A 12,960-nucleotide genomic window follows, 5' to 3' on the forward strand; every position below is an offset into this window, starting at 1 on the left:
AGGATGTCGGGGGCTTTATATGCGCAGGATGCTGGGGTCTTGATATGAGCAGGATGTCGGGGGCTTGATATGAGTAGGATGACAGGGGATTGATATGAGCATGATTCCGGGGGGCATGATATGAACAGGATGTGGGGGGATTGATATTGAACAGGATACAGGGGTTTGATCTGAGCAGGATGCTGAGATATTGATATGAGCAGGATGCCAGGGGCTTGATATGAGCAGTATGTCAGGGGCTTGATCTGAGTAGGATACCAGGGGCTTGATCTGAGCAGGATGTCGGGGGCTTGAAATTAGTAGGATGTCGGGGGATTGATATGAGCAGGATGTCAGAGAATTGATATGAACAGGATGTCGGGGGATTGATATGAGCAGGATTCATGGGGGCTTCATATGAGCAGGATTCAGGGGGGCGTGATATGAGCAGGATTCAGGGGGATCGATATAAGCACGATTCATGATGGCTTGATATGAGCACGATTCAGGAGGGCATGATATAAGCAGGATGTCAGGGGATTGATATGAGCAGGATTCATGGGGGCTTGATATGAGCAGGATTCAGGGGTGTGTGATTTGAGCAGGATTCAGGGGGATTGATATAAGCAGGATTCATGATGGCTTGATATGAGCACGATATAGGAGGACGCGATATAAGCAGGATTCAAGGGGATTGATATGAGCAGGATACAGGGGGCTTGATCTGAGCAGGATAACGGGGGATTGCTATGAGCATGATGCTGGGGGCTTAATATGAGCAGGATATAGGAGGCTTTATATGAGAAGGATGGGGGGATTGATTTGAAAAGGTTGTCAGGGATTGATTTGAGCAGGATGTCGGGGGGTTGATTTGGGCAGGTTGTCTGGGATTGATATGAGCAGGATGAAGGGGGCTTGATATGAGCAGGATGTCGGGGGCTTGATATGAGCAGGATGCTGAGGGCTTGATATGAGCAGGATGTTGGGGGCTTGATATGAGCAGGATGACGGGGGATTGATTTGAGCAGGTTGTCAGGGATTGATTTGAGCAGATTGTCTGGGATTGATATGAGCAGGATTCATGGGGGCTTGATATGAGCAGGATTCAGGGGAGCGTGATAAGAGCAGGATTTGGGGGGGCGTGATATGAGCAGGATTCAGGGGGATTGATATAAGGAGGATTCATGATGGCTTGATATGAGCACGATTCAGGAGGGCGTGATATAAGCAGGATGTCAGGGGATTTATATTAGCAGGATTCATGGGGGCTTGATATGAGCAGGATTCAGGGGGGGGTGATTTGAGCAGGATTCAGGGGGATTGATATAAGCAGGATTCCTGATGGCTTGATATGAGCACGATTCAGGAGTGCGCGATATAAGCAGGTTTCAAGAGGATTGATATGAGCAGGATACAGGGGGCTTGATATGAGCAGGATACCGGGGGATTGCTATGAGCATGATGCTGGGGGCTTAATATGAGCAGGATATAGGAGGCTTTATATGAGAAGGATGGCGGGGATTGATTTGAAAAGGTTGTCAGGGATTGATTTGAGCAGGATGTTGGGGGATTGATTTGGGCAGGTTGTCTGGGATTGATATGAGCAGGATGACAGGGGCTTGATATGAGCAGGATGTTGGGGGCTTGATATGAGCAGGATGACGGGGGATTGATTGGTGCAGGTTGTCAGGGATTGATTTTAGCAAAGTGTCTGGGATTGATATAAGCCGAATGTTGGGGGATTGATATGAGTAGGATGAAGGGGGGCTTGATATGAGCAGGATGCCGGGGGCTTGATATGAGCAGGATGTTGGGGGCTTGATATGAGCAGGATGCTGAGGGCTTGATATGAGCAGGATGTTGGGGGCTTGATATGAGCAGGATGCTGTGGGCCTGATATGAGCAGGATGTCGGGGGCTTGATATGAGCAGGATATCGGGGGCTTGATATAAGCAGAATGTCAGGGGCTTGATTTGAGCAGGATGCCAAGGGCTTGATCTGAGCAGGATACAGGGGGCTTGATCTGAGCAGGATGTAGGGGGGCTTGATATGAGCAGGATGCAGGGGCTTCATATGAGCAGGATGTTGGGGGCTTGATCAGAGCAGGATTCAGGAGGGCGTGATATGAGCAGGATTCAGGGGGCTTGATATGAGCAGGATGCCGGGGCATTGATATCTGCATGATGCAGGGGCTTGATATGAGCAGGATTCAGGGGGCTTGATATGAGCAGGATGTCAGGGGCTTGATATGAGCAGGATGTTGGGGGATTGATTTGAGGAGGATGTAGGGGGGCTTGATCTGAGCAGGATGTCGGGGGCTTTGTATGCGCAGGATTCTGGGGGCTTGATATGAGCAGGATGTCGGGGGCTTGATATGAGTAGGATGGCAGGGGATTGATATGAGCATGATTCAGGGGGGCATGATATGAGCAGGATGTGGGGGGATTGATATTGAATAGGATACAGGGGTTTGATCTGAGCAGGATGCTGAGATATTGATATGAGCAGGATGCCAGGGGCTTGATATGAGCAGTATGTCGGGGGCTTGATCTGAGTAGGATGCCAGGGGCTTGATCTGAGCAGGATGTCGGGGGCTTGAAATTAGTAGGATGTCGGGGGATTGATATGAGCAGGATGTCAGAGAATTGATATGAGCAGGATGTCGGGGGATTGATATGAGCAGGATTCATGGGGGCTTGATGTGAGCAGGATTCAGGGGGGCGTGATATGAGCAGCATTCAGGGGGATTGATATAAGCAGGATTCATGATGGCTTGATATGAGCACGATTTAGGAGGGCGTGATATAAGAAGGATGTCAGGGGATTGATATGAGCAGGATTCATGGGGGCTTGATATGAGCAGGATTCAGGGGTGTGTGATTTGAGCAGCATTCAGGGGGATTGATATAAGCAGGTTTCATGATGGCTTGATATGAGCACGATTCAGGAGGGCGAGATATAAGAAGGATGTCAGGGGATTGATATGAGCAGGATTCATGGGGCTTGATATGAGCAGGATTCAGGGGTGTGTGATTTGAGCAGGATTCAGGGGGATTGATATGAGCAGGATAACGGGGGATTGCTATGAGCATGATGCTGGGGGCTTAATATGAGCAGGGTGTTGGGGGCTTGATATGAGCAGGATGCTGTGGGCCTGATATGAGCAGGATGTCGGGGGCTTGAAATGAGCAGGATATCGGCGGCTTGATATAAGCAGAATGTCAGGGGCTTGATATGAGCAGGATGCCAAGGGCTTGATCTGAGCAGGATACAGGGGGCTTGATCTGAGCAGGATGTAGGGGGGCTTGATATGAGCAGGATGCAGGGGCTTGATATAAGCAGGATGTTGGGGGCTTGATCAGAGCAGGATTCAGGAGGGCGAGATATGAGCAGGATTCAGGGGGCTTGATATGAGCAGGATGCCGGGGCATTGATATCTGCATGATGCAGGGGCTTGATATGAGCAGGATTCAGGGGGCTTGATATGAGCAGGATGTCAGGGGCTTGATATGAGCAGGATGTTGGGGGATTGATTTGAGCAGGATGTAGGGGGGCTTGATCTGAGCAGGATGTCGGGGGCTTTGTATGCGCAGGAGTCTGGGGGCTTGATATGAGCAGGATGTCGGGGGCTTGATATGAGTAGGATGACAGGGGATTGATATGAGCATGATTCAGGGGGCCATGATATGAGCAGGATGTGGGGGGATTGATATTGAATAGGATACAGGGGTTTGATCTGAGCAGGATGCTGAGATATTGATATGAGCAGGATGCCAGGGGCTTGATATGAGCAGTATGTCGGGGGCTTGATCTGAGTAGGATGCCAGGGGCTTGATCTGAGCAGGATGTCGGGGGCTTGAAATTAGTAGGATGTTGGGGGATTGATATGAGCAGGATGTCAGAGAATTGATATGAGCAGGATGTCGGGGGATTGATATGAGCAGGATTCATGGGGGCTTGATATGAGCAGGATTCAGGGGGGCGTGATATGAGCAGGATTCAGGGGGATTGATATAAGCAGGATTCATGATGGCTTGATATGAGCACGATTTAGGAGGGCGTGATATAAGAAGGATGTCAGGGGATTGATATGAGCAGGATTCATGGGGGCTTGATATGAGCAGGATTCAGGGGGGCGTGATATGAGCAGGATTCAGGGGGATTGATATAAGCAGGTTTCATGATGGCTTGATATGAGCACGATTCAGGAGGGCGAGATATAAGAAGGATGTCAGGGGATTGATTTGAGCAGGATTCAGGGGGATTGATATAAGCAGGATTCATGATGGCTTGATATGAGCACGATATAGGAGGACGCGATATAAGCAGGATTCAAGGGGATTGATATGAGCAGGATACAGGGGGCTTGATCTGAGCAGGATAACGGGGGATTGCTATGAGCATGATGCTGGGGGCTTAATATGAGCAGGATATAGGAGGCTTTATATGAGAAGGATGGGGGGATTGATTTGAAAAGGTTGTCAGGGATTGATTTGAGCAGGATGTCGGGGGGTTGATTTGGGCAGGTTGTCTGGGATTGATATGAGCAGGATGAAGGGGGCTTGATATGAGCAGGATGTCGGGGGCTTGATATGAGCAGGATGCTGAGGGCTTGATATGAGCAGGATGTTGGGGGCTTGATATGAGCAGGATGACGGGGGATTGATTTGAGCAGGTTGTCAGGGATTGATTTGAGCAGATTGTCTGGGATTGATATGAGCAGGATTCATGGGGGCTTGATATGAGCAGGATTCAGGGGAGCGTGATAAGAGCAGGATTTGGGGGGGCGTGATATGAGCAGGATTCAGGGGGATTGATATAAGGAGGATTCATGATGGCTTGATATGAGCACGATTCAGGAGGGCGTGATATAAGCAGGATGTCAGGGGATTTATATTAGCAGGATTCATGGGGGCTTGATATGAGCAGGATTCAGGGGGGGGTGATTTGAGCAGGATTCAGGGGGATTGATATAAGCAGGATTCCTGATGGCTTGATATGAGCACGATTCAGGAGTGCGCGATATAAGCAGGTTTCAAGAGGATTGATATGAGCAGGATACAGGGGGCTTGATATGAGCAGGATACCGGGGGATTGCTATGAGCATGATGCTGGGGGCTTAATATGAGCAGGATATAGGAGGCTTTATATGAGAAGGATGGCGGGGATTGATTTGAAAAGGTTGTCAGGGATTGATTTGAGCAGGATGTTGGGGGATTGATTTGGGCAGGTTGTCTGGGATTGATATGAGCAGGATGACAGGGGCTTGATATGAGCAGGATGTTGGGGGCTTGATATGAGCAGGATGACGGGGGATTGATTGGTGCAGGTTGTCAGGGATTGATTTTAGCAAAGTGTCTGGGATTGATATAAGCCGAATGTTGGGGGATTGAGATGAGTAGGATGAAGGGGGGCTTGATATGAGCAGGATGCCGGGGGCTTGATATGAGCAGGATGTTGGGGGCTTGATATGAGCAGGATGCTGAGGGCTTGATATGAGCAGGATGTTGGGGGCTTGATATGAGCAGGATGCTGTGGGCCTGATATGAGCAGGATGTTGGGGGCTTGATATGAGCAGGATATCGGGGGCTTGATATAAGCAGAATGTCAGGGGCTTGATTTGAGCAGGATGCCAAGGGCTTGATCTGAGCAGGATACAGGGGGCTTGATCTGAGCAGGATGTAGGGGGGCTTGATATGAGCAGGATGCAGGGGCTTCATATGAGCAGGATGTTGGGGGCTTGATCAGAGCAGGATTCAGGAGGGCGTGATATGAGCAGGATTCAGGGGGCTTGATATGAGCAGGATGCCGGGGCATTGATATCTGCATGATGCAGGGGCTTGATATGAGCAGGATTCAGGGGGCTTGATATGAGCAGGATGTCAGGGGCTTGATATGAGCAGGATGTTGGGGGATTGATTTGAGGAGGATGTAGGGGGGCTTGATCTGAGCAGGATGTCGGGGGCTTTGTATGCGCAGGATTCTGGGGGCTTGATATGAGCAGGATGTCGGGGGCTTGATATGAGTAGGATGGCAGGGGATTGATATGAGCATGATTCAGGGGGGCATGATATGAGCAGGATGTGGGGGGATTGATATTGAATAGGATACAGGGGTTTGATCTGAGCAGGATGCTGAGATATTGATATGAGCAGGATGCCAGGGGCTTGATATGAGCAGTATGTCGGGGGCTTGATATGAGTAGGATGCCAGGGGCTTGATCTGAGCAGGATGTCGGGGGCTTGAAATTAGTAGGATGTCGGGGGATTGATATGAGCAGGATGTCAGAGAATTGATATGAGCAGGATGTCGGGGGATTGATATGAGCAGGATTCATGGGGGCTTGATATGAGCAGGATTCAGGGGGGCGTGATATGAGCAGGATTCAGGGGGATTGATATAAGCAGGATTCATGATGGCTTGATATGAGCACGATTTAGGAGGGCATGATATAAGAAGGATGTCAGGGGATTGATATGAGCAGGATTCATGGGGGCTTGATATGAGCAGGATTCAGGGGTATGTGATTTGAGCAGCATTCAGGGGGATTGATATAAGCAGGTTTCATGATGGCTTGATATGAGCACGATTCAGGAGGGCGAGATATAAGAAGGATGTCAGGGGATTGATATGAGCAGGATTCATGGGGGCTTGATATGAGCAGGATTCAGGGGTGTGTGATTTGAGCAGGATTCAGGGGGATTGATATGAGCAGGATAACGGGGGATTGCTATGAGCATGATGCTGGGGGCTTAATATGAGCAGGGTGTTGGGGGCTTGAAATGAGCAGGATATCGGCGGCTTGATATAAGCAGAATGTCAGGGGCTTGATATGAGCAGGATGCCAAGGGCTTGATCTGAGCAGGATACAGGGGGCTTGATCTGAGCAGGATGTAGGGGGGCTTGATATGAGCAGGATGCAGGGGCTTGATATAAGCAGGATGTTGGGGGCTTGATCAGAGCAGGATTCAGGAGGGCGAGATATGAGCAGGATTCAGGGGGCTTGATATGAGCAGGATGCCGGGGCATTGATATCTGCATGATGCAGGGGCTTGATATGAGCAGGATTCAGGGGGCTTGATATGAGCAGGATGTCAGGGGCTTGATATGAGCAGGATGTTGGGGGATTGATTTGAGCAGGATGTAGGGGGGCTTGATCTGAGCAGGATGTCGGGGGCTTTGTATGCGCAGGAGTCTGGGGGCTTGATATGAGCAGGATGTCGGGGGCTTGATATGAGTAGGATGACAGGGGATTGATATGAGCATGATTCAGGGGGCCATGATATGAGCAGGATGTGGGGGGATTGATATTGAATAGGATACAGGGGTTTGATCTGAGCAGGATGCTGAGATATTGATATGAGCAGGATGCCAGGGGCTTGATATGAGCAGTATGTCGGGGGCTTGATCTGAGTAGGATGCCAGGGGCTTGATCTGAGCAGGATGTCGGGGGCTTGAAATTAGTAGGATGTTGGGGGATTGATATGAGCAGGATGTCAGAGAATTGATATGAGCAGGATGTCGGGGGATTGATATGAGCAGGATTCATGGGGGCTTGATATGAGCAGGATTCAGGGGGGCGTGATATGAGCAGGATTCAGGGGGATTGATATAAGCAGGATTCATGATGGCTTGATATGAGCACGATTTAGGAGGGCGTGATATAAGAAGGATGTCAGGGGATTGATATGAGCAGGATTCATAGGGGCTTGATATGAGCCGGATTCAGGGGGGCGTGATATGAGCAGGATTCAGGGGGATTGATATAAGCAGGATTCATGATGGCTTGATATGAGCACGATTTAGGAGGGCGTGATATAAGAAGGATGTCAGGGGATTGATATGAGCAGGATTCAGGGGTGTGTGATTTGAGCAGGATTCAGGGGGATTGATATGAGCAGGATAACGGGGGATTGCTATGAGCATGATGCTGGGGGCTTAATATGAGCAGGATATAGGAGGCTTTATATGAGAAGGATGGGGGGGATTGATTTGAAAAGGTTGTCAGGGATTGATTTGAGCAGGATGTCGGGGGATTGATTTGGGCAGGTTGTCTGGGATTGATATGAGCAGGATGTCGGGGGCTTGATATGAGCAGGATGTCAGGGGCTTGATATGAGCAGGATGCTGAGGGCTTGATATGAACAAGATGTTGGGGGCTTGATATGAGCAGGATTCAGGGGGGCGTGATATGAGCAGGATTCAGGGGGGCGTGATATGAGCAGGATTCTGGGGGATTGATATAAGGAGGATTCATGATGGCTTGATATGAGCACGATTCAGGAGGGCGTGATATAAGCAGGATGTCAGGGGATTTATATTAGCAGGATTCATGGGGGCTTGATAGGAGCAGGATTCAGGGGGGGTGATTTGAGCAGGATTCAGGGGGATTGATATAAGCAGGATTCATGATGGCTTGATATGAGCACGATTCAGGAGGGCACGATATAAGCAGGATTCAAGGGGATTGATATGAGCAGGATACAGGGGGCTTGATATGAGCAGGATACCGGGGGATTGCTATGAGCATGATGCTGGTGGCTTAATATGAGCAGGATATAGGAGGCTTTATATGAGAAGGATGGCGGGGGATTGATTTGAAAAGGTTGTCAGGGATTGATTTGAGCAGGATGTCGGGGGATTGATTGGGGCAGGTTGTCTGGGATTGATATGAGCAGGATGAACAGGGCTTGATATGAGCAAGATGTCAGGGGCTTGATATGAGCAGGATGTTGGGGGCTTGATATGAGCAGGATGACGGGGGATTGATTGGTGCAGGTTGTCAGGGATTGATTTGAGCAAAGTGTCTGGGATTGATATAAGCCGAATGTTGGGGGATTGATATGAGCAGGATGAAGGGGGGCTTGATATGAGCAGGATGCCGGGGGCTTGATATGAGCAGGATGTTGCGGGCTTGATATGAGCAGGATGCTGAGGGCTTGATATTAGCAGGATGCCGGAGGATTGATATCTGTATGATGCAGGGGCTTGATATGAGCAGGATTCAGGGGGCTTGATATGAGCAGGATGTCAGGGGCTTGATATGAGCAGGATGTTGGGGGATTGATTTGAGCAGGATGTATGGGGGCTTGATCTGAGCAGGATGTCAGGAGATTGATTTGAGCAGGTTTTCTGAGATTGATATAAGCAGGATGAAGTGGGCTTGATATGAGCAGGACATCGGGGGCTTGATCGTTGCAGGATACAGGGGGCTTGATCAGTGCAGGATACAGGGAGCTTGATCTGAGCAGAATGCCAGGGGCTTGATATAAGCAGGATATTGGTGGCTTGATTTGAGCAGGATGCCGGGAGCTTGATCTGAGCAGGATGCCAGGGGCTTGATATAAGCAGGATATCGGGGCCTTGATTTGAGCAGGATGCCGGGAGCTTGATCTTTGTAGGATGCCGGGGGCTTTATTTGAGCATGATGCGGGCCGCTTGATATGAACGGCATGCCGGGGGATTGATAAGTGCAGGATGCTGGGGGCTTGATATGAGCAGGATGTCGGGGGATTTATAAGTGCAGGATACCAGGGGCTTGATAAGAGCAGGATGTAGGGGGTCTTGATATGAGCAGGATGTCGGGGGCTTTATAAGCGCAGGATGCCGGGGGCTTGGGATGAGCCGCATGCCGGGAGATCTGATATGAGGGGGACTTGATCTGAGCAGGATGTCAGGGGCTTGATATGAGTAGGATGTCAGGGGCTTGATATGAGTAGGATGTCAGGGGATTGATATGAGCATGATACAGGGGGGCTTGATATGAGCAGGGGGTCGGGAGATTGATATGAGCAGTATGTCAGGGGCTTGATCTTAGCAGGATGTCGGGGTCTTGATATGCGCAGGATGTCGGGGGATTGATATGAGCAGGATGTCGAGGATTGATATGAGCAGGATGTCGGGGGATTGATAGGAGCAGGATACAGGGGGCTTGATCTGAGCAGGATGTTGGGGGCTTGATATGAGCAGTATGCCAGGGGATTGATCTGAGCAGGATGTCAGGGGCTTGATATGAATAGGATGCCGGGGGATTGATATGAGCAGGATGTTGGGGATTGATATGAGCAGGATGTTGGGGGATTGATATGAGCAGGATGTCGAATATTGATATGAGCAGGATACAAGGGGCTTGATCTGAGCAGGATTCCGGGGGATTGATCTGAGCAGGATGTTGGCGGCTTGATATGAGCAGGATGTCGGGGGATTGATAGGAGCAGGATACAGGGGGCTTGATCTGAGCAGGATGTTGGGAGCTTAATATGAGCAGTATGCCGGGGGATTGATCTGAGCAGGATGTCAGGGGCTTGATATTAATAGGATGCCGGGGGATTGATATGAGCAGGATGTCGGGGATCGATATGAGCAGGATTCATACGGGCTTGATATGAGCAGGATTCAGGGGGGCATGATATGAGCAGGTTTTCAGTGGGATTGATATGAGCATGATACACAGGGCTTCATCTGAGCAGGATGCCGGGGGATTGTTCTGAGCAGGATGTCGGGGGATTGATATGAGCAGGATGTCGGGGGGCTTGATCTGAGCAGGATACCCGAGGATTGTTATGAGCATGATGCCGGGGGCTTGATATGAGCAGGACGTAGGGGGTGCTTAATATGAGTAGGATGTTAGGGGATTTATATGAGCAGTATGCTGGGGGCTTGATATGATCAGGATTTCGCAAGGGGGCTGATATGAGCAGAGTGTCGGGGGCTTGATATGAGCAGGATGTGGGGGGCTTGATATGAGCAGGATGTCAGGTGCTTGATATGAGCAGGATGTCAGGGGCTTGATATGAGCAGGATATAGGGGCTTTATATGCGCAGGATGTTGGGGGCTTGATATGAGCAGGATGTTAGGGTCTTGATATGAGCAGGATGTCAGGGGATTGATATGAGTAGGATGTTGGGGGATTGATATGTGCAGTATGCTGGGGGCTTGATATGATAAGGATATATGGGGCTTGATATGAGCAGGAGACAGGGGGCTTGATCTGAGCAGGATGCCAGGGGATTGATCTGAGCAGGATGTTAGGGGCTTGATATGAGCAGGATGTTAGGGGATTGATATGTGCAGGATGTAGGACGGCTTAATATCAGTAGGATGTCAGGGGCTTGATATGAGCAGTATGTCAGGGGATTGATATGAGCAGGGTACAGGGGCTCTTGACATGAGCATGACGTTGGGGGCTTGATCTGATCAGGATTTTGCAAGGGGGCTGATATAAGCAGTGTGTCAGGGGCTTGATATGAGCAGGATGTGGGGGGTTTGATATGAACAGGATGTTGGGGGCTTGATATGAGCAGGATATCGGGGGCTTGATATGAGTAGGATGTTGGGGGATTTATATGAGCAGGATGTCGGATTGATATGAGCAGTATGTCGGGGGCTTGATCTAAGCAGGGTGTAGGAGGCTTGCTATGAGCAGGATTCATGGGGACTTCGTATATTAACTCTTTCTATTGATGGAAGGTTCCAGATGTTTTCAGTAGACATTAACGTTCCCCTCTTTCTTACAACTCTAGGTGTCTCCTCCTGCACCAGCTCCTGGGACAGAAGAGGGCACTGCGCCCCTGGACAGCGGACCGAAGTGGGAGTCTTCCCTTCTGTCTGCGGGCAAAGATCTGGACTCTTCAACCCTGGGCGTAGGGAAGAGGAGGGACCCATCTCCTCTGGAACCCCTGAGAGAGACAGACACTCCACCCCATGACATAAAGAAGAAGCGGGAACCATCCCTTTCAGATCCTGAGTCAGAACTGGACACTCCACCCTTGGACAGAGGGGAGCGCTGGGGTCCACCGCTTCCTCCTGGACAGGAAGAGGATCCTTGGGAGTGGGGCACAGTGGGGAGCAACACGAAGTTCAACTCTGGCCTTAATGCCATTCCCGCCTTTCTCCTGCAGGGCGAGGAATACCCGGACCCAGCAGAGAGCAGGTACTCTTCCCACCACCAGTGTATTATGAGATGTTTGTAACATGCCAGCATGTCGCTTGCTTACTTTTCTCTGGCTAGCCTCTTGCGCCCTTGACTGAACCCACCTAACATTGCATCACTTTGCAACCATCTATGAGAACACACCACACTTAGCTGCCCCCTTTCCCTACTTCTCCTATTGGACTCATGAAATAGCTTTTGAGCGCCTATCTGGTCCCAGGTGCATTCCGGTAAATATAATCGTGATTGTGCCATTATTAAGTAGGCCCGTTGCTCTCCTAGAGCGCCATGGCAGTCAGAGGCCAACTAGCCTTCATGGAACTAGGGAGACTCATCGCCCAGAGCATCAGGCAATCAGCACTTACACCTGTTCCTTGGATTAGCCTTGTATCTGCTAGTGATGTTCTGTGTGCTCTGAGGCAAGTCCCAGTTCTTCAGCCCTTTCTCATATTGCGTCTGTTGCTTATACTCTCTGCTCTTTCAGGGAGGTCACGTTTACTCTCCGCCAGTACCGTATTTTCATGTGGGCGGAGATGATGGACTCCCTAAGAATTCTGCCTGTGTTTTTAAGCCTGCAGACTCCTTAGGGATGGTAATGCTGCACACCAGGCACCTACATGGCTGAAGCATTCATTATTGTTTCGGCTAATGTGTGTTCTGCACTCTTTATTAACAGGGTCAGGGTGGGCGGGGACTTCTGCAGGGCTCTGCAACCTTTGGCTCTCCAAATGTTTTGAACTACAATTCCCATCACCACTAACAAGCAAAGTCAATTCATGGGATTCTAGGAGTTGTAGTTCAGCCCCTATGCTAGGGGAATCACGCTACAAATAATAATGGATGCTTTGGTAGAAGTGCATGTGTGTGATAGCTCTGCAAATGTCCAGGTCCTAACTATAGCAACAGTGAACTTTCCATGGTTCCCTAATGAAGTCCCTCACAGGAATATAGTGTCAAGCCTGCTTCTTGACATCTCCAAATGACAAGTAATTCTTCCCACTTGCTTTAGGGCAAAGGCCTCAAATATTCGGTTCGCTCTGTGTTTTGG

At 49.9% G+C, this 12,960-nt stretch overlaps 1 protein-coding gene across 2 annotated transcripts in view; it reads left to right on the top strand.

Annotated features, from left to right (window-relative positions):
- The window catches only part of TACC2 (transforming acidic coiled-coil containing protein 2), a 984,629-nt gene that overhangs the window by 357,043 nt on the left and 614,626 nt on the right, over window positions 1–12,960 (top strand). For both annotated transcript variants that reach the window (XM_069611973.1, XM_069611974.1), the window contains exon 3: window positions 11,503–11,912. In XM_069611973.1, coding sequence (XP_069468074.1) covers window positions 11,503–11,912 — 410 coding nt within the window. The remainder of the gene's footprint in view (window positions 1–11,502; window positions 11,913–12,960) is intronic.

Source organism: Ambystoma mexicanum, chromosome 8 (assembly GCF_040938575.1).
Source record: "Ambystoma mexicanum isolate Mex_15411 chromosome 8, UKY_AmexF1_1, whole genome shotgun sequence".
NCBI lineage: Eukaryota > Metazoa > Chordata > Amphibia > Caudata > Ambystomatidae > Ambystoma > Ambystoma mexicanum.